The following is a 22,307-nucleotide window of genomic DNA, read 5'->3' on the forward strand; positions in this document are numbered from 1 at the left end:
CACTGCTTTAACTGCTTCGTTCCTCCTGAGAGCAAATCCTGTGTAAAAGGGCCCTCGCTGCCTGCGCCGCAAGGATCTTCTCACCACACTGTACTTTCCCGTCCCCAAAACAGCGACAAGCTTCCCCCCCTGATCTCCTGGCGGCTGTAAATCCCCAGCAGTGGGTCCTGCTGGGACATACTGGGATCCAGCTGCAGGAGAGCGATGGGGTCACCAAATCAGCAGCACCGGCTTCTCCTGCGCAAACCCCCAACGAGAGCTGGTGCCTGCACCGCTGAGCTGTCCCACCAAGGGGACTTGCTCCAGAGAATTTCAGGGCGGTTTGGGGATATCCAGTGATGGGTGGAAGATGCGGTCAGGCAATTTCACTGAAGATTTACAAGCCAATAAGGCATCGACTACGAGACCAAAAAAAACAGTGCCCACCTGCACCTCAACGACCCCCCCCCCCCCCAAGGAGGCGGCGCAGGAGGTGCACACAGTCCTCGGTAGCCTTCGGAAGAAATTCCCAGGATTTTTGTTTGTTCGTTTCGCTGGTGGAAATCGGGAATCTAAAACTTGCGGGGCCTGACGTGCTGGGCCCCCGGGCACCTCCTCTCCCCTCCGCTTCCCCGCCGGACCGTGCCCCGCCGGCTCTCGCCGCTGCAGAACCGCTCCGGTGCCGGCAGAGGGAAGCATCCCCCCGGCGATGAGGGCAGCGGTGCCCCGGCAGCCCGGCCAGAGCCCCCGGGGGGGGGGGGCTGGAGCCGGGCCCTGCAGGGTCCTGGGGAGCACCCGGGGCGGGGGGGGGCAGCGGGACCAGGGGCAAACACCTCTGCGGAAGGAGAACCTGAGCGTGGCTGGAGCTCCCGAGGTGCAGCCGGGCAAAGTGGTTCTGATCCGGGGTAAAGGCAGCGCTGGTGCCTCCCACCTGGGCTTTGCAACCTCTGTTCACGCCATGGCCAGACAGCTTTCCGTATTTTTGGGCAAAACGGAGGTGCCCAAAGGGTTTGGATGTCACCAACCTCCCTCCAAGCGTCTAGCAGAAGTGCCTGAGACAGGAGTTTCCCAAAAGGCAGGAGGGAGAAGGAGGCACTTCCAGAAAGAGCTGGCAGGGTTTGCCTCTGACCTGAACAGTCTTCCTGAGAGTGCGCAGGATTGGCACCCAAGCAGAGAACGATGCGTGGGGCTGGCACTCCAGTTTACGCGCAGTGTTTCCCCAGCGTAGGATAAAGTCACGATTCTCTCATACTTGCGGTGGCGATCCTCTTAACGGTGCGGCGGGGATATCGGCCTGTCTCCCTTGAGCTTTCTGCACCACTGGGTCCTTGCAAGCTGTGTGGTTTGCACCTTAATATTTGATCAGCCGGTCAGGGGTTGAAAAAGAAAATCCAGCCATTTTCCCTGGAACTTACCTGTCGTGTCCCGTCCCTCACGACAGTCTGTACTGGTTTAAAACACCCAGGCAGCAGTCAGGTTCCTTCGGACTCTCTGAATATGGCGTTCACTATCCCAGTCCAGGGGCTCCTCAGCCCGGGATGGTTTGTTCTCCCTGCTCTGCAGTAATTAGCTTTGCTCTGCAGTAATTAGCTGGGGATACTGGCATCTTTACACAGCGTACCCGTAGAACAACACCCAGCTCCTATCTCAAAGCAGATCTAGAGGCGCCTTGCAGATCGCTATTCGAACTTTCCAGTAGGGAAGCTGAGCCGCGTAGCGGGGAAGGTGTTTCTCCACCATCGCGCTGTAGAGACCCAGTGGCCTTCGGACCAACAAATACGCTCAGCATCATTTCCATCGCAATCAGCGCCTTGGAAATGCAGGGTGGGAATGGGTCCGGCTACCGCCCCAGGGAGAAGAGAGAGAGGCAGGGGGGTTGTACCTGGGTGGGATTTGGGGAGATGGGGCTGCCTTCGGCCAGGCGGGCACTGTCCCCGCCTCACCCCGCACGAGGAGTTAGCACCTCCGAGCTGCCCCAGCAGCTCCTGGCTGTTTGCAGTGCTTAGTAAAAAAAAAGAAGGAGCATGGCGGATAATTACTGGTTTTACCAACTCTGCAATGTCTCCCAGGTGGACCAAGCACCAACAACGCCAGGAACTATCGTCACGGCTATTACCGCTTCGTGCTGCCGCAGGATTTTGGATCCCCTATAAAGGAGCCAAGACCCAGAGAGACCACAGAGAAAAACCTGTCCCGAAGAGCTTACAAAAGGCATGTGGCGCCGGCGGGAAATGGACTTCAGGTGCCTCAGGCCCCAAGATGCACCCCTGATGTTAGGGGTAAGTAACGCCGTGTCTGTTGGGACGGACACCGCCCCGGAACCCTGTGAAACACCCTTCATACCCCGCCAAGAGCTGCGGCGGACACTTCAGTCCACGAGGACTTGCGACACGCAAGCAAACAGGCATGAGGTCTGCATGTAGGATTCTCAAATGCCACCACTTTTTGGTTTAGATCTCAAAAATGCACGGTTGAAACAATACCCGCCTCCTCCTTCGGAATATCACCAAGGTCATGTCCTGTCCCTGCACCATTTCCCAGCCACCTGGATTATGCTTTTACCGCTTCAGGTCTCAGCCAGCTCATGATATTTCTGTGCAGCGTGGGCACCGATGGGTGAACCCTGAGGTCTTTCCCTTCCCTAGCCCAGGCTTACACACCTCGCTACCCACCCCCTAAACTCCGATGCTGCAAAACTTCCTGCTTCCAGGCTTAAAAATCCTGCCCCTCCACCGATTTGTCTTGTCTGGAGAATTTCTGTGAACGGGTAGGGAAAAATCAGGATTTCCCAGTTTGTTATCACACTGCCGCTCAGTCAGAGCTGCACTTGCCCCTAATTTGCAAAGTTTGTGCTAATATTCTGGTTCCTCGCAGGAGTAACATCGCATAAGAGCATCCCCGGACAAACCGGAGTTCCTCCTCATCACCTCCGCAATGGCAGAGCATGAGGAGGGCTGCTCTGCTCCGCTCACTCTCTGCAGTGAGATTTCAGGACAATGAAAGTAGGATTTGGGAAACACTGCTCTGGGAAACAGTGTCCCGCAGGTGCCACGGGGAGAGGCACGCTGCGGGTGGGATGGCTCCGTCTCCCGGTTCCCATCCCAGTTTCCCGGTCTCAACAACGGGGCTGTGCTGGGGAGATAGGCAAGGACCTAGCCTGGAGGCCGGGTTCCCAGAGCAGCCGCCTCCTCCTCCTCCATCCCCGACCGTTGTGCAACCCTCTCGCCCTCCCTGCGAAGGGTGTGAGCAGAAACCCTCACAGGCGGGTGCCGCTCGGGGTGCAGCCGAGCTTGGGAAACAGCTCCGCACCAGCACCAAAGCACTGGAGAGCCCTGCGGGCTCCCTGGCTCGCACCATGCCGTGCAACACGTGCTCCGGCCTCGTGCGCCCCAGCTGCGGCTGAACGACGGCACGGCGTTGGCCCCTCACACGCCCTGCATGCCTTCGGAGATGGGATGGGGCGGCCAGATCAGGCCGGAGGGAGGCAGGGCTGATTTTACACCTCAGAGCTATTTCAGAACCAAACTCAGCCCTGATGCAAGCAGGAAGTCAAGTGAATTGCACCAACCCAGGGTAATTCTGGGCCCTTCAGATTTACCTCTGAGTTGGCTGCAGACTCTTAAACTCTCAGGACTAGTCGGTGGTATTATTTAGAGATGGTTCTCAGTCCCTCTGTGTTCCCAGGGAAAGCTGGAAATTAAAAAAGCAAACAACATAGTCAAGAAACGGGGAGTTATTAAAGGAATAAAGGCAATGTCTATGCTGGTGAGGGTCGGCATGGGAAGGGATGGATGTTCAATGGAAGGTGCGTTCCCAACCAGCTTCTCCCCAGAGTTTGGCCCGTCAGTTGCCGGTGTTTGGTGGCTGCCAGCAGTGTCCCTGTGGCAGCCACTTGCCAACAGATCAGCGCTGGCACAACCCATGGCACAACCCATGGCACAATTCACGGCACAACTCATGGCACAACCCACTGCACAACCCATGGCACAACCCATGGCACAACCCATGGCACAACTCATGGCACAACCCATGGCACAACTCATGGCACAACCCATGGCACAACCCATGGCACAACCCATGGCACAACCCATGGCAAACGGCATCAGGAGCTTCCTACAGGGTGTGCACAGAGGGGGAGCCATCTTCAGGGACGCATCCAGCTCTGCATTAAGGCCACCAAGAGCGGGATCTGCAGGACAGCGGTGTGGTCATGACGTGAACGTGTTTTATGTTGCAGGCAGCTGGGCTCACGCCACCGCCTGGGCACAGGCACACACAGAGGCCGTTAAATAGCTCGCAGGAAGACACAAGCGTTGCTCGTTATCTGTCGGGGCTGAGCATGCTCTCTGCTATGGGGGGATCTCATTGCTTTTGGAAGTAAGAGGGAGGTTTGTGCCAGGCGGTGGTTGCAGGGAGGGTGGAGGGGGTTTTTCTCGTGGTCTCGGAGCCCAGGCACCAATCTGAGAATGAGGAGAGTGGGACGTGGCCCCTGCACACATTCCTGACAGATCTGCTGCTAGTGGCATTTCTGTGCCCTTCTCGGGCTTTGCTATTTCAGGTGACAAACTCTTCCAAGAGGTTTATCTAGTGGTGCTTCAAAGTGTCACCGTGTCCTCGTTATAACAAGCCCTCTTCTCTGCCCGTGAGGCACTCACATCAAATTCCTGTTTTCAAAATAATGCACAGAGAGACCGTGTTAAATATTGGTCTCCCTTTATTTTTGTAGGCAGACAGAGGTTTCAAAGCATCTGGGATGGGATGTGCTGCTTTGAATTGAGATGGGAAACTAGACAAGGCACAGGAATGTTCACTGGGAACAACTGGGGTGGGACAGGGAGGCTGTGGGAAGATGCACCGAAGGGGCCTGGAGGATGGGAGCAGGGATTAACTACCTGTGATTTCCCACTCCAGAAGTGATCCAGCTGGAGGACACCCAATGCAGCCACCAGGCAGCAAAGAGGCAAAAGGAGGTATTTTTTTCACCGAGCACATAATTAAACTGGACCTCATTGCCATAGGATATGACTTCAAGACATAACCTTTAAAAGCTTGAGATAAGCGTATGCAGGATGGGTCTGTTCCGACCGGTTAAACATGATGGTCCAGGACCTCCAGCTAAGGAAGTATTAAGTCACTGACCACCAGAAGACGGGGCAGGATTATTTCCTGCTTGCCTTCCTTCTTATATTCCTTCCAACAGACTGATACCGCCACGGACAGGGTCAGAGGCAAACCTGTGATCTGCCCTCTTAGGTGCTTACAGAGTTTTAACGAAGGCGTTCATTCCTCAGGCCTTACCCCGTCCTTCGCCACGGAGCTTCTCCCTTCCCAAACCAGAGACGGCAGCTCCTGCTTTCTGCCCAGTGGGGAGCAGAGAGTAAAGAGGGGCCTGGGGGGGCGGGGGGCTCCCCCTTGAGTACTCAGAGACAGCCCTGGATGAAGAAGCCTCTGGTTCCCAGGGCTTATTGCAGGCTCTGCTACTAAGTCTCTCGCAGACCTTGCACAAACCGTCGCTGTTTCCTGCCAAAGCTTTGCGCCACTCTGAGAAAGGATTGCGACGGTAGATAACCACGTCTACCTGGGGGCAAAGCAGTGCCAACTTCTGCCGGCTGCGACGGAAAGCTGCAGGCTCAGCCCAAGCCAAGAGGAACTTTCTCTTCGCTTCCTTCCATTTTCGCATCTCTTCATAGTTGAGATTCCCGCAAGTCAGAAAGGGTGAAAAGCTGCTAGATGCAGGGGTTTGATTTGGGAAGAGGTGCCTCCCTGCGTCTGCTGAATTCCAAACCTTCCGAGACTTGAGGCAGCCTTCGCTGTGCCTGTGGCCCGCACCTAAGTGGGACAGCACCGGTTGTGCTGTTACAGCCCTGCCAAGAATAAGGTGATTTTTTTTTTTTTCTCTCCCCTGAAGTTTATATTTTCATCTACAAGAAGGGGAGAGTGAGAAAAGTCCCTGCGCACCCAGCAGCTCCTGCTGAGTTACGTAAGCCAAAGTCTCTGCAGCGTACACACGACTGCGCCGAGAGGCGCGCGTGACAGATGACAGCGCTGAGAGAACTTCCTTTAATTATTACTGTTACTGCTGTTACTATTAGCAATTAAGGCATTTGTTTTAAACCCGTCCGTATTTCAAAACAAGCATGGGGTGGTCAGATTGGCAAAGAATATTGGGTTGACTGGTCCGGCATCTTGCCTAGAGTAAAGATAACAGAGTGCCTGGGTGATTGCTCAATGATGATAGATTGGCGGGGGAATTTCTCCTGGACCCTGAGACAAAGCCTCTGGGGCCTGGCAAGGTTTGTGCTCTGCTCCTCTGGAGGCTGACTTGCACAAGTACCGGGGCCACGATGTTGTAAAGAGCAGGTGTTTCAGACGTTTGAGGCTTTAAAGCCACACCTCGCGTGGGGTGCGATCTGTCTTTGCTGTTGCTACCGATGCTTTTTGGTTGCCTGGAGCCCCTGCCCTACCTGGTGAAGAAACGCAGATATTTACAGCTCTGCAGACGTGAATAAGAACGGGTACATTGCTCCCGGTGGGCTATAGAGCAGCAATGGAGACGAATGCTTTCATCTGGCTGCGTAAAGCACATTCAGCTTTAACACGTCTCCTGCTGCTGTTGTTATTTCTTCCAGACCGCAATTTGCTAAACAGCTTCCAAACCAAGCAGAGGACACGATTCCTGCTCTGTGGAGCCATGAGTGACGGGGATTAGCTAACTGTTCAGCGTTAGCAAGGCTCCCAGGTCATCTGCCCGTGTTTTTATATCTGGAAGCATGAAATTGCAGCCCTGGAGCTGAAGTCATGTACCAAAAGCAAAGAGCTGGGCAGCAGGATGGAGCCCGTCCGGGTTGCTCCAGGGCCTTCCTGGACACAGGCAGAGTGATGCAGAGGGCACCGGTGATCCGAAACGCCAAGGTTCCCTTCCCGACTCACTGCGAGAACAGAGCTAAGTCATTTAGTCTCCTTCCACCCCGGGGCTCTGACTCACGCTTGCTGAGCAAACAGCAGCGGGGATGTGGGATGCCAGCGCTCCCACCTCACCCTCCCTGTCCGGCTGTTTGTTACTGCCCCTCTGCCGAGAGCCGCAGCCCCACGCCAGCCAAGGCAATAAATAAAGACGCGTGCCTTTGAGCCACAGATTCTCCAAATGGGCTCCAAAAAACCGACTCCCCCATCATCAGCAGTTCCGTCCGAGGTGCCATAGGACAAGGGAGGGGAGGACCAGCCTCAAGTTAAGCAACTGGCTTCTCCCACATTTGCCTGCCAGGGTCCCCACTTCCCTGTTTTGGGGGGACCGGCAGCAGAACTGCTTCCTCACCACGGCGTGTGAGCACAAAATGCTTGCAGTTGGGTCCTGAGGCTGCGGGCTCAGCTCCTGTGAAAGCCCTCACCCTTTCCACTGCCTGCTCTCAGCTGTCTCGGTGCAATACCCTCGGACTCTGCTGCCCACCCGAGGGACAACAGAGGGGCAGAGGAGCCGGGATGAGGCTCTCCAGACTAAGCAAGTGCCGTACCACAAAGCCTGGGATGTTGCCTGGGATGTGGGATCGTACAAGATGGCATCAGTCCCAGGGAGCGGGAAGGGAACAGCTAAGGGAAGAGGACGAGGAACAAATGTGGTCCATGAGATTTCCCTGCAGATCCTGGTGCAGAAGTGACACAGCTGAACGAGCCAAGATGCCACGTGTTAGAAGAAAGGTGGAGGGGAGGCAGCAAGTCTCAGCGAGGAGATGAGGACTTTGGGTGAAGCTTTGAGAGAAAGAAGTCTCAATTACAGGGAGGATTCGGGGACTCTCTCTGTAACTTTCACACGAGGCCCAGAAAGCTTCACCCCTAGGCACCCCCATCTCCCCAGCCCACCCCCAAGTCAGCATCCTCAGCATCCCAGGCCCTTGTGACCACAGGCAGGAGGATGTAACCATTAGGAGGAGCCGGGAAGGAGGACTCACCGGGAAATCAGCCTCTCTCTTTATGACCTGAATGCTACTTATTGATGAATCAGGGAAGATGCGGATTTGTGACATCCTCCCCAGTTATTCACTGTGTGGCACAGGATATACCAGTGATTCTTGGGTGCGTTGCTCATGACAAGGATGCCAGAGGTTTTGGGATGGGAAAACTCATTCTTTTCAAAGATATTCATATATATTTCATATATGTGATTGCATCACGTGTGTGGGCAACGATCTGTCTTATTTTCAAATCCACCTCTGCCACCTTCCCTGGCTGACGCTGTTCCTCACCTGCCTCTCTTTGCAGCGGGATGGGCAAGCCACCACTTGCTTCTCACTGAGATCCCCTGGGGAACCAGGCACCTTTTTTCAGCATGTGAACTCAGCCTCCCATTCCTACAGTCCGTTCAGGAGTTGTAAGCGAATAAGAAGCAAATTCACCCCAGACTTCCTCAACGCGGACACCGCAGTGCAGCCATCCCAGGAGTGAGAGCAGCTCGCTGGGGATCGCCTCTGAGCTTCTGCTTCAAGCCGCATCGTCTGTCCTCGAAAGACACCCAGCCTTGACTTAGTTGCACGTAACGGAGGCTCCACCATGTTGTAATATAAGCAGCTTCAGCGGTTAATTACCCTCTCATTTCAAAATGCATGTGGATTTGTGAGGCTTTTGTAAGCCCTGATATCTTTAGGAGGTGTTGCACAGCTCAGGTCTCCCAGGTATGCTCCTTTTTATAGAAGTATCAAAATAAATGGCCAAGCTTCCCAAAGAGCCAGTCCCCAGGGCAAATCTGAAGTGGCACAGCAAAGGCTGCTGTTTGATCCCTACTCTTCAGGGACATGGACATGGGACAGGGACACCTTGGATCTCAGTCTGACCCTGCCCTGTGATGCTGAATGTGGTGACTCCCCTGCTCCAACAGGAAGAACCGACCAAATAATAAGCTTTTATGTTTAAGAAAGCAACACATTTCTTCTTTTCCCAACCCTACATGGAGGAAAAAAATGTTGATTTTGAGGAAAAGTTTAATTGCTGCCAATTTTCTTGACATTTTGAATGGGATTCAGGAGGAAAATGTTTGCAAAGCAGTCACCCTAAAGGCTCCTATTCAGCCAGTTCTTTAACTAAGTAACAAAGTAAACTAGCTAGAAGTGTGATTTGATAATAAATTTATTGTTGATAATAAAACAGTAGTTGGGGAAAAGTTGAAAAGTGGCTCAAATTTAACCCCTGAAAACAAGGCAGCATCAGCTTGCTGCGTGCTTTTTGGTGAAAACTGTTTTATTATTTTTTAACCACCTCTGCAAGGGAGGCTGTATGGATCAGTCCCTCCCCTGGGAAAAACAAGGTTAGGATCGGGGTGTGTGCGCCTGCGCGGGTAACCTGCCTAGGGGCACACCGATGATTTCAGACTGCATTTCTACCCACTCTTCCAACCTTTCCAGCTCACGCTTCTCTGCCCTCCCTCTCTGCCCCTGCCCATTTGGGTGCACAGATATAAACCCTCCAGCCAATATGTTTCCTTTGGGGGACTGGAAGGTTTGCCTGGAGGGTTCGCATGGCTCCTGTCTCATCCCAACGCTTTCCCTAGAGACGGAGCAAGGGTATTTCCTGGCGGCTGCTCCCGGTGAGCTCACACCGTGGGCACTCCTTCAGAGCTAGAGCGGCAGGGCAGGTTACTGCTCCAGCTTTGCTAGAAACCTCGGAGCTCCCGACGCTTCGCCTCACCGCGTGGAAGTGGTGCTGGTCCGTCTCAGGGGAACACAGGTAAGCCAGGCTAGGATGAGAGGTGCGCAGCAAGTCAGCGGCCGCTGGGCACTCTGGTCACTGCTTTGATTTTTCTGTTGCCTTTTTCTTCTCTCTTGTGTCTCCTCCATCCCTTCACCATCTCTCGACTGAGGTCTGCTCGGCTAGGAGATGGGATTTACCATCTTGGGTCTGATTCTTTTTTTTACCCTTCGCGACCACCTGCATCGCTGCAAAAGCGTAATGCGGAGCACCAGGGATGAGGAGAGAATCCCTGTGGTGCGAATGAGCACATGGAAACCCAAGATCTTGAAGAGTCAGACCTCAAACCAATCTGCCTGCCATCTATTTTATTTTTCTTCTGTAGCTGTGATCTCACCTGCTGTGGGGAACCTGCTAGCCTGGATTAAAGGGAGGGCATCATTAACCTGCAACTGTAAGAGAATGGTGGAGGTTTATCCACAAGTCAGTTTATCTGGTTGGAGCAGGAGGTTACAGAAGAGCTTGTCTGTATTAGAGTCACACTCCTGTGTTTTCTCCCTTTGAACTTCTTCTTGGGAAGAGAAGCAGAGGAAGCTGTGGTAGCTTCACACCACTGCACACCTACAGTAACTGGCTGACCTCGGCGGGGTTGCTCAGCTGACGCTGTGTAGACAGGGACTTGACTGTTTCTTCGCAAGAACACGATCAGCTGATGGGTGGCTTTGAGATAAACTTCCCTTCCTTGCGTTAGACAGCTGAAAGGATTTTCAAAGAAAAGCAAGGTCTGTTTTCCACCCCTTACTACCAGTGCCTCGGGAGCTCAGAGATGCTGCTGAAGTGTTTGGTGTCACCCCGGTACCTGCTCATTCTGCAGAGCTAGAGAAGCACAGCCGGATGGGTTAGTTCAACACTGCAATAAAGTCCAGGGACTTAACTGCTTAGCTCCAGGGAATTTCTGTGGCTCTCTTGTACCAAATACTCAGCTGCTAGGGTTTGGATGGTGCTTCCAAACACCTCTAAAGTTGGCATCCATCTATCAGCTTCTAAAATAGCTCCAAAGTCTTAAGGATCTGAAACAAAATACACCCAACAGAAAACTTGATCAGAACTTTTACTTTTTCAGATGAATAAAAGAGGGCTGAGAAATGATGCTCGCACTGAGGATAGGAAAGTCTTTAGCGTGGGGAAGAAAAACAGAGAAAAGGTTAGATTGTTTTTAGATTCCCACTTGTAACTGCAGCTTCTGCCACTATCAGCGGCCAGGCTGGGGACCTGGCAGTGAGGAGCCCACTCAAGGTGTGAAGCTCTGGTGCCTTTCACTGGGAAACGAGGACAGAGCTTGCACGAGAGCACATTCAAAGTGAAATCACTGCCGCTGCAGAGACGCCTCCCCGTGCCTTTGCTCTGTGCCCCCAGGACTCTGGTCTGTGCTGGTGCTCCGGGGCTGAGCTTGCATAAGGTGAGCTCCAGCCCTCAGGAAGATGCTGAGAAACGACTACGGAGAACAGAGCCAATGAGCAGTAAACCCTGTGGAGTTGTCCACTCCCAAAAGGTAGCTCACAGCCCACGAAGTACAGGGAAGTCCTCTTGACGGAAAGATCTGAGTCATAAAGAAAGCGAAGAGAAGGGAGAAGACAGGGTGACAAGGACAGGGCTGAAATGGGGAAGCACCGCGACCCCCGATGAGAGGTGTTAATGCCATGGACGGGGCTGCGGCAACCATTCCCAAGCTCAGAGTTCAAGAACATTTCCTAGGGCGATTTGTCACTCCTGCGTCGTGGGGAGAGAGGAGGAAATATTCTGCGACATGACGCATGCTGGGAAAAGGATGAGTCTTTCATAGGAGGGTAAGGATGCTGTGCCTGAGCAGGCTGGTGCAACGCGAGCACGCGTGTGTGTGCAAGAGGCAGGCAGGCAGGGTGTGCTTTTCCGCTTTCCCTTGAGGTGTGCAGCACACTCCTTCCCCACGTGCAAAACTAACCCGCTCCTCTCCCTTTTGCAAAGGTGGCCCGACAATGCCGAGCATATTTTCCTACCAGAGCGCCGAAGTCGACTGGTGCGAAGGCAACTTTGAGCGCTCGACGATCATTGCGGAGTACTACAACACCGTGAGTGCGGGCGCATCCGAAGGGCAGGCTGGGGCGCGAAGGCAGCCGGCTCCGGGCACCCAGGAGCTGCTTTTGGGAGACGAGATGGGACAACCTTATTTTCCTTCCTCCTGCTCCCTCCTTTGAACTTCCTGGTGTTGGATGGTGCTGGTATGGGGAACATTTTCTGAGTTTCAGGTAAATCGCGGGACTTTTACCGCTTACAACAGCCAGTTGCTCACAAAGCGAGCTGGGGTCAGGGGTACTTCTGGCACGTGTGGGGCTGAGTTCCCAGTGAGAAAACTCTGGCGCTGCTCCTTAGCCCAGATTTGTGAGATCCTGTTATACCAGTCCTGCAGCTCTCCTGCCAACTGGGGTAAGTCCCACACAGGGCTCATATATTCCAGCTAAATGTACAGGAGTGGCAAAATAAGAGACAGCACTTGCATGAACCGTGTCAGGCAGGTTGGGAATCCGGAACTCAAGAGAGAGGAAAGCTGATGCATGAGCCAGTTTCACCTCCTGTGATCTTTTATAATTCAGGCTCCATCCAGCGCCAGTCCCTTGACTGCAGCCTCCTGGCTTAAGCATGGCTAGAAGCATCCGTATCTGTCTGCAGAGGACTCGGTAGACAACCGGTCTTTGCAAGCGTGTCCGTCTACCTCAGTGCAATTACAGGCTAGCAGGGGTGTAAGGCATGTGGATTTACAACCTTCCAAAGGCCTTGTTTACAACTTTTGGCAATTACCATCTAACACTAGAAGTTCTTGTTCTCATGGAAATGTCTCTTCCTCTTTTTTTTTAACAGCATTTCCTGCTTTTAATAAATTGCCTATAATAACGATAATTCTTTCACCCGAGTCCCACAGCTCCCTGGCTGTAATTGCCCCACCAGGGTCTCAGAGGAGGGATGCTCAGGCTGTATATAGTCGCTTCTCTTTGAGACAGTGAACAAACAAAGATCTGCCAGTCCAGACCAAATCCTGCTTCCCTCTGGCACCCAACTGACTGTTGCCTGTTTACTGGCACTGCATCCCTGTCGGATGGGCTCAGAGCTGCGGAGCAAGGCATAACGAGCAAGGAGGTACGGAAATCACTTATGCTCGGATCAGCATTTCAAATGTAGCTGGAGATGCCAATGCCTCTGTGTTTTGAAGTGTCACTGGCAACACTGGAGAGGGGCTGATTTTCACGAAGAGCAGGAAGTCTGAAAGTTATGTTTTTAATCAGAATTCATTCTGGAAGATAAATTTGCCTAACCTCCTAGTTTAGTACATAGGCAGCATTTTTCAAATGTGTTGTTGGAGCTGAGACCCCATTATCACAAGGATCCTGATTTACACCCAGACTGTCAAAGGCTCAGGATCCTTAACACACCAAGAAGTATCTCAGGAGCTCTCCAAAAGCACTTACGTGTCTAACTTCTCTGCGGCACACTGCTAGACACCAGTTGGTGTGGCCAGATGCCTAACTCTGTTTCTTAGGACCCAAAGCCCTCTAATTCCCATAAAATGTTAACTCTTAGCTGCCTAGGTTGCTTTGTGGCACAGGTTTCTAAATTATGTGGCTATTCCTGAAAATCTTACCCAGGTGCCCAGTTCTGGACTGAGGTCCCTGCTAGCCACAGCCATCTCCTGTGTTTCCGTACTCCACCACCTTCGAGGCACCGGGCTTGTCGGCATGAATTTTCACTGGGCAGGACTGAAACACAGCTTTCCTCCAGGAGAGGAAAACTCCAACGCATGTTTCAGCACAAACGGAAACTAGTGCAATACCAAGGAACACAGAGAGATGTGGGCAGAGCAAACCCCGCAGGATTTTTTCCAGTGATTAAACTAGCCCTTGTTTCCATATGTGAACACAGGGCACCTCTTTCCCGGCAGAGAAAGAGCTTTTTTTGGTCCCTGCACTGATCTCCTTCTTGCCAGGCTTGCTTTTACCAGTCCACGGGGCTCAGCAGAGTGCCCGTGCAGGCAGAGGGTACCGCTTACGCAGTTTCTGTCTTTAAGATGCAATTCCTGTTTAGAGAAAGCAGCAGAGATCTAAACCTGCCTTGACAGCTGCCTGCATCAGTGCTGCATGTAATGTCCTGTCCAAAGAAGGGGAGACAAAAGAGCAAACCCTCCTAAGAAATGCTGCTGTCTCAGCATCCGACAACAGCCCCAAAGGCTGCACCACGCTCGGGGCCAGACCTCATAACTAAAACTGGGCAGGAGCATCACTTAGATGGGCATCACCCCTCCGTCAGCCTGCACCCGCTGGCTGGCATTGCCTGGCTCTCAGCCCTTGCAGCAGCACCAGGGGACCCTCTTCATGCTCTGGGCTCTCCCGCAGGATCAGGCTCCTTGTGATGTGCCTTACAGTGGGGACTATAGAAATCGGACCAGACTGAGATCCCCCGCTTTCCCTCCTGGCTGGCAGGATGTTGCAGATCCAGCCGGGGTTCAGGGCACTATCTCAGATGTGATCCTAACAGCCTGGATCTCTTTCTCTTCTCTCCTCCATTCATTTGTTCCCCATATTCAGATTGGTTCCTCCCTGCGGCAAGCCTTACGGGCCTTATCTCCCAGGCCTGCCCTGAGATAATTATATCAATATTGACTTCAGCGTTAGTTTGCCAGCGTTTTAGACTAGCTGGGAATCCAGCCAGCTCCCACCCAAGACTCCTGCACCACTAAATCAGCAGGGCTTCCTCATGGAGCATCCTTTTCAACGTCTTCTTCCCAACACTGCCCGGGGCTCAAGCGGGGTAGTTTTGTGCCAGCAGCAGCAACGTGCTGCTGAGAATTCCTCTGTGCCAGCCTCACTCTCTCTCAGGTCTGCTTGGGTTGGATGCTTTTTATTAGAAATAAGCACCAAGGGTATGAGCAAAGAATGTAAACAGTACCTTTAAGTACCTAATAATACGTGGTGACTCGTGATTGGATGCGGTTCAGCAGCAAAGCGCTAACTATTTATAGTGACTCAGTGACCCAGAAATTTATTGTCTTCTGGCTGTTCTTAGGATAACAGTATTGTGCGGCATGAGGGTCATCAGTCAGGGAGTTGTCTTTCTACCCTCAGTTCTTTCCTGAAATCTGAAATGACTGATCCAGGATGCTGGCAATGACACCCAAATCCTCAGCAGTCTCTCTGGCAAAGCAGCAGGAGTTTTGACACTGCCGTATATCCAGAGCTCCCAGATGCTTCATCGTGATCGGTGGAGATAAGCTCAACTGCAGGTGCAAATTACCTAGATACGCCCAGAGAAGCACTCACTTTCAGAGTGTGTCAGAGCCGTGGCGTGCGCCCTGGCCCTCCGCACGGGCTCAGTGACCCTGCGGCATTGCAGACACATCGCTTTCTCGCCCGCCCGGAAAGTCCCGTGCAGGAGTACGGCAGCTCCTTGCCCCGCGCTCTGCAAACACTAGACAAACAGCTGTTTCCTACCCCAAAGCACTGGCGTGACATTGTGATGTCAGGACACGCAGCATCATCTTCTGCTACACAGGTCTGGCTATTAGGAACTTGCTATACGGGTCTGGAGAGCCTCCGAGGTATTCCATTCTGTCTTTGACCCTGTGGGCTCTTCTGTCAGCTAAAGCTGGTTCGCTGGCCTTTAAGTGAATGAATGCATTCCAATGAGTCTTGCAGAAATCTCCTTTCACTGCAGAAAATGACTGTCTTGAGTAAAGACTAGCACATGCCTCGGCTGCTATTGCGCTGTTGCCGTGCTCACGGAGCCAGGCAGAGCTCTGCAAACCAGCGTCTCCCATCTCAGTTCCTACTGGAGGCTCGTTCTCACCCTGTCGTGGATGGAGATGAAACAAGTTCTCTGTAGGTCTCTCCCTCCATCTTAGGCTGCAAAGGGCCGAGTTGCAGAAGCCCTGGGGCCTTTCCCATGATCCTGCTGATGCACCAGGATTAGAGCCATGTCTCGCTTTTCTCCTAGTGAAAGAAGTAAATACCAATATAGGTGGGCTTGGTGTAGGCACCTGGAGTGATAACTCACACTTGTTAGGAAGTGGGATGTTGCTGTGAGCTCACACAGTGGAAAACCACAGGGCTGAGTCACTCTCACAGGTCAAATCTCATCTCAGCTCCATCACCACTCTCTTATCTCCCTGGCATCCCGGGCAGAGGGAGCTGGTGCCTCCTGGCCGGTACAACCCAGGTAGCTATAAGTAGGAGCCATGCTGGTGGGACTCAGAGTGAGCAGAGACTCTGGAAAAAACTTCCTAATGGGAGTAGTGGGAGCAAAACCCTCCTAACCACATCTGAGACGGAGCGTGCCACATCCTAGAGGGAAGATGTAAGACAGCACTTACAAATCAGGGCTTGGATCCAACGACTGATGAAGACCCTGTGTCCCCCACAGATGCGGTTTTTGTAGCTGCTCTCCCCTAAGCTCTGAGTTTGGCTGCTCTGCAAGGAATCACTCTATCTTTTCGACCCTATTGGCACGGTTCCCCTGATTATCCCTCCCCTCTGATATCTGATCTTGCACATCTCATACTGAATTAATGAAGCGATAACGTTGCTATCGTGTAATTAATGGCACTGTCGCAATGCCCACTGCAGCAGGGATTCAGACCTCTCTATATGCAATCTCAAAGTCTTGCATTTCCTCACTTTGACGTGCATGCTGATGCTTGCATACTGTTGCCTTTTCTACGAGACTCTTCTCTCTCCTTGCTACCCCTGCTTGTCTTCCAAAAGCCTCTTTAACCATTTCACAGGAAAAGAAATGTTTGCAATACAGTTGTTACTTTAACACCCAGGTTGGTTTCTCGATCGTTTCCGAACAGTTTGACCTCAAGTGTGCAAGTGGGACCAGCACTTCTCTTTTCATAGCTGGAATGGGAGCAGGCCTGGATTTGGCTCTAAGCACCTATAGAAAACCGATACATCTGGCCTGAGAATTGCTGTTAATAGGAGCATCAACTCGTTTCATGAAAGCCTTAGTAAAATTCAAGATTAATCTCCAGGTATTGAAGGGAATAGAGACCTTACATTAAGCGTGAATTGTGTTTCCCTCTGCAATATGAGAGGGCGTGTTTCATATACATGACAACATCCCGGTGATTTGCAGCCCTGTTACCAGAAACTCGGATCCCATGGGACATCGCAAGCCAAGCGTCGATTTTGCAGTTTACCTGGTGCGTGTAAGGGCTGCTGAGGGGTGAGACTCCAGCTGGGGAGGTCAGATTCCAGGCTTGGGGTCTGGGTCAGCATCTAGCTGGACAATGAAAGGAAAAGGATTGACGGGATGAGATAAAAGTCACCGTGGTGGCTTACCAAATGGCATATTGGCAGATGGCTCTGCCCTGCTCTTCCAAAGCCCCAAAGAGCTGTCTGGCAGGTAATACGTAGCACCACAGTCCCAACTTTTCATAAGCAAGAAAGACTTTCCCTGGGGAGGCTGTGCTTCCCCGCGATATCCCTTTACCGAGTTTGCAATATCAGGTGAAAAAGCCAGGGTAAGACCCATAGAGGGTAAGGATTATTTCAAACTTCACTCCTCCGCAGCTGCAGGGTGGAGTGGGCTTGACCCAGCAGACAGGTCCAGGCTTTGGGCACTCGCTGCTCCTCCCCAGCACCCACATTTTACCCATCAGCATCTGCCATTTCCCGAAGCACTGGCACCTTCAACCGCCCCGGACAGCAGCAACAGGCTGAGCCCCAGTACCATCCCCTCCTCCGCAGGCAAATCAAAGGCTGTCAATGAAGCGATTTTGCAGAGTTGGAAATCAGGGCAGAATAATTTCACGGTATTCATTTGCCAGTCATGTTTAAAGGAAGTTTATGACTTCATTTAATTACTAGTGTCCAGAGTACCTTTCCCCCCCCAGGCCAGGTGGCTTCACACATGACTCTACAGGATGTCACCTCAATTCTGTTCCCACCTACCAACGTCCTGCTTGTCCTGCTGCTCTCCACCGCACCCACTCCCAGTTAACGATGGTTTTCCTGCCTGTGGCTTGCTGTGGTAGCCCAGCTCCTCACACCCACCCAGCCCCTCACAGGGGGCTGGCTGCAGGCCAGAAGGTGCAGGAGCCATCTGGGGAGTTTTTGGCAGGTCTGGGTTGACCTGAGAGGGAGATGGCTGCAAACAGAAGAGCTTTGGCAGCTTGCTTGAAGAAACTGGGCAACTGAAGCTAAACCATCACCCAAAAGGGGCACACCAGCTTACCCTGGGCTTGCTGGCCCAGATGTCTGCAGCCATTGCTGTCACAGCAATAGCTGTCCTTCCAGTTCCAGCCTCGCTTCTCGAGAAACGCCTCTGCCCTCTCCCTGTGCCAAGAGTGATACCTGCCTCCACGCAATGCTTTCCACTAGCGATCAGTATCCTCTTTGCACATGGAGATACTGAGGCACGTGTTGGGATGGGACTTGCCCAAGATCATGCAATAAGCTAAATGTGCCTCTTGTTTTTCAGATCAGCAATGTAAGCTTCTTTGTCCTTTCTCCTGCTCTGGTCTACCTGAACCGGCAGTACTGTCAGCAACGCGCCTTGCCCTTGTATTTTGTCTCTGGCCTGCTCTTCTGCGTAGGTGGGTGCCCAGGTTGTGAGAAGATCAGACAGGTTGCCAGAGTACCCAACTGTTCATTCATGATACCTTTGGCTTTAGAGGCTGGTTCTTAGTGGCCAAAGCACAGGGGCAAGCCGGGGTGGGAAACCAGCCACGTCTGTTTGAAGCCCTGCAGCGCGTGGTTCCTGCTGGCCGTGGATGCACAGCTTCCAGCCCAGTAAATCCCTGTGGTGCTGTGTGGACTGACTCACTGAAGTCTCCATTAACGCCAAGGTCCATGCCCTGCTCTTCAGGAACAGTGCGTCTTTAGGAATGGCCCCCAGGAACTTCCAAGGGCTTGTGCGAGGATGGAGCTTTGCTGACACAAGCTGTCCTTGCTCCTTGCAGGTATCTTCTCCATGTACTTTCACATGACCCTGAGCTATGTGGGACAACTCTTGGATGAGCTCTCCATCCTCTGGACGCTGGCTGTGGCATATTCCTTTTGGTACCCAAAGGTTTACTTCCCCAGGTGCATCAAGAGCAGGTATGACTCAGAGGGACATACGGTTGCAGGCTCTGAGGGGAGGGATGGGACATTGGCATCGATGCTCCGCTGCAAGGGGTCAGCATTGAAGTTACTGCAGTTTGCTTTGGGATCAGACCCTCCATCACTCAACGGTGGATGTGCTGACAGAGGAAGAGTAAAAAACTCTCCCAGGGGAAAGGGTTGTGCTGGGCTCCTGTCGACTGGAGCATGGAGCTGTTTGTCTTTGCTAAACTGCGGAGGAAAATTTGCATGGAGAATTTCAGAATTAATTAGGAAATTAAATGTTCCTGAGCGCTGACATTCAATTACCCATGCTGTCAAACTGTCATAGCATCCCCTGCCATCCACAGAGAGCTTTCCCTGAAGGCTGATGGGGTTTCCCGTAGGACAAGCCGGTGCAAGTTAACACCCCACATTTCAAAGGTTGTTTGCAGAAGGGCTGGGGGAGCTCAGCAGAAAGGATGGGGAGACGGGGTGAGCATGGATCAGCAGAAACAGGAACCCAGCAGGGCTTTGCTCAAAGGATGGTCCCACCCTGGCAGGTTTGCTGGAGCCCTCTGAGCCAGCCCTGTTAGAAGCCTTGCAAAGGCTTGCTCCAAGTCTGCTCTTCCCATGCCAAAGACGAGGTCACCAGGAGTTCACTGTGGAGGCATGGTTGGGGGAGTGGGGAAGGGACTTGGGAAGGGATTTGCATGTGAAAGGCCCCTCGGCCCTATTGTTGTTCGGTCAGCCCAAATCTGCATGTTTGCACGGCTCAAGCCCCTGCCTGCCACTGCTGGGACTCCCGCTTTGCAGCCCTTCCCTGTGCAAAGCTCCTGATGCCTCTCCATGCTCTGGCATCACCATCAAAGGCACAAGTTACCTTCCGGGCTGTGGTCCCCGCTCTGTCATGGACTAACTGGGGGACTTTTGGCAGATTACAGATGTAGAGTTACCTCAGCCTTCCTGCCAGGACCACTGCAGAGACTGAGGTCAGCCATGTGCAAACAGATTGGAGGTGCTGGAGAAAGATTCCCTCTCTCAGTCAATGAGCAGGACCTCTCCCATCCTTATCCTTCCATACTGTGAACCTAGGGGGCACTGACATTCACTCCCAACTCCCTTTAGGAAGCATTTCTTCTGGTTGAGTGGTGTCACCACCGTGATCAGTACCTTGATGTCCTTCATCAAACCAGCCTTCAATGCCTACGCGCTCAACTGCATCGCCTTCCACCTCCTGTACCTGACGTGGTGTGAGCTGAAAAAGTAAGGAGGGGGCTGAGAGGAGTTATCTTCAGGTCCATTGCACGCTCCTGGCAGGCTCACACGTGGCAGAGTCTCTGTGCACAACAGTGAATGGAGCCCAAGACTTGTCAGTCACATACTGGACAATCAGTTCTGCAAAGATTTGGGGGGGACCCAGGAAGAGGCACAGGCAGGACTGTGGGCACTGGGGTACAAAAAAGGCATCTGGCCCAGGTGCTATGCAGAATGGGGACAATCCATGGGACAAGTGCATCTTCTCTGCCCCAGTTGCCATCTCTGCAGCTCTTTCCCCTTTGTGGGGGATTTGGGAAGCAGTGTGGGGTTGGGAGAACCCCCCCAGGATCTGGGGAGAAAGACAGGAATGCCCTGGCATCTCCTAGTATCATCCTCATCCACAGAAGGTCAGAAACCCCCCTAGAGAGCCACACTTCTCCAGTTCTTGTGATCTGATGAATACCCTCCGGAAGAAACTTGCTGGGTTTTGCTCTTTCGCATTAGCACTTGCAAACAGGAACCAGCCCTCTTTAAAACTCTCTTTCCTTCCAACACAATACTCCGCTCCCTCTCCCTCACTGTGTCTTCCAGGTGCAATGACAAAAGGGTTCACCGGATGGCTGCAGCCATGGTCGTGTGGTGGGTACTGGCCATCAGCAGCTGGATAAGCGATAGGTGGCTCTGCGGGCTCTGGCAGGCGATCAACTTCCCCTACTTCCACAGCTTCTGGTAAGGGCTCCAGCACAGAGGCAGGAACCCCAGCCCAAACATTTCAGGAGCTGAAGGGCCACAGCTAAGGGGAGATGGCAGCAGGGATGTGACACTCGTTGAGGGAGCAGTCACATCTCTGGCCAACCCTCTCCCCCTTTCCTCTGTCGCTATTGATGCTGCTCCTCACCCTGGCTCCAGCCCGAGGATTTGGTCCTAGTCACTGCTTAATATCCCTTACCTCCTCTGTGCTAGCCAAACGGTGTTTTGCAAGTGAAATTGTTCGAAAAGTCCCTCCAGGTAAGCATCTTGCTTTCAAAGGGCTGCATCTGCTCCCAGGAAGCTGCATGAAGTGCTATGTTTTTGGAGTTATTTTAATAGCCAAACTGAAAGACAGCGATTTGCTTGGGCAAGACATTTAGTGCTTGCCCGAGTGTGGCTGTAAGCGCTGCCCACAGGGCACATTCTCAGATTCACCCTCACAAATCGCTGGGATGACCGGGACAGATACCCAGTGCTGCCGGGCTAGGCCAGGCAGGGTGGAATGGGTGGTTTGGTTTGGGGCTTAAGTCCCCTAGATCAGCCCATCCCCTCTGCGCAAGGAATTGCCCCCATGCCAGCTTACAGAGCTCTTCCAGGATTTCCCCACAGGCACAAACCCTGCAGGACCCAGCACTCCCTGCAGCCCTCGTGGATCACGGGATTGGGACCTTTGCCTGCCACTGCCGTACCCCTGGGCTCCAGCCTCACGGTGGCAATGCCCGCTGCACACTGCTACAAGGTGCAGGAGGAGCAGATGGAGTTACCCCTGTCCAACACACGCTGGCTTTTTTTGTTTCCTTGCCAGGCATGTGCTGATAGCCATGTCCCTCCTATACTGCTGCCCACTGGTCATCTACTTTGACGTCAACTACGAGATGCCGTCGTTCAAGCCAAAGCTCGGATATTGGCCCAGCGACTCTTGGCCTGTTGTGGTGCCTTACATTACTCTGGAGGAACCCCACAAGCAGTGCTAGAGCCGGTTGCCCTCAGGCATCCCTCGGGCACGGGGTGCGTGATGCACACGTGTGCGTCTGTGTGGGGAACACCTCGGCTGCGCGCCTGTTCCTCGGACAAGGGCAATGTGGCTAGTGGAAGGGGCAGGGAGCAGCTGAGGCCTCGTGACGCCGGGCATGAAGCAGGGTGGGAGCCCACAGGTGCCTTGGAAGATTCTGCCCAGACTGGCGTCCAGGGAACCAAAGATCTCCTCCTCTAGCAGATCCCCACTGAGAAGGGGAGGGAGACGGTGCTTCTTCTGTGTCTTCTGCGTTAGTCAAGCGGCGGCACCCCTTGCTGACAAGGGCACAGCGGAGAACACAGAAGCCAAACTGGTGACAGCTGGGTTTGTTGGGGCTGCTCTGATTATTATTATTAATTTTATTTATTGATGTATGTGGTCTTGCTCAGGAGAGCTGTGCATTAAAGCTATGGACACTGACTTACACCGAGCTCCTTTCTTTCCTCTGACTGTACCACGTCCCCCATTATCTGCAGTCACTCCCGCAGACAGGATGGCCAAAGCTCTCTCTGACATGGAGA

The 22,307-nt window shown here is 53.0% G+C and overlaps 1 protein-coding gene across 1 annotated transcript; it reads left to right on the top strand.

The window, feature by feature from the left end:
* The first annotated feature begins 9,270 nt into the window (after positions 1-9,270).
* ACER1 (alkaline ceramidase 1) lies at positions 9,271-21,745 on the top strand. The gene is made up of 7 exons (XM_054805542.1): positions 9,271-9,693; positions 11,659-11,762; positions 18,160-18,274; positions 18,641-18,779; positions 19,890-20,027; positions 20,613-20,750; positions 21,577-21,745. Exons 2-7 carry the CDS (start codon positions 11,670-11,672, stop codon positions 21,743-21,745), a joined length of 792 nt encoding a protein of 263 aa, XP_054661517.1. The 5' UTR covers positions 9,271-9,693; positions 11,659-11,669.
* Positions 21,746-22,307: the final 562 nt, after the last annotated feature.

This window comes from Grus americana, chromosome 28 (genome assembly GCF_028858705.1).
Source record: "Grus americana isolate bGruAme1 chromosome 28, bGruAme1.mat, whole genome shotgun sequence".
NCBI classification, from domain to species: domain Eukaryota; kingdom Metazoa; phylum Chordata; class Aves; order Gruiformes; family Gruidae; genus Grus; species Grus americana.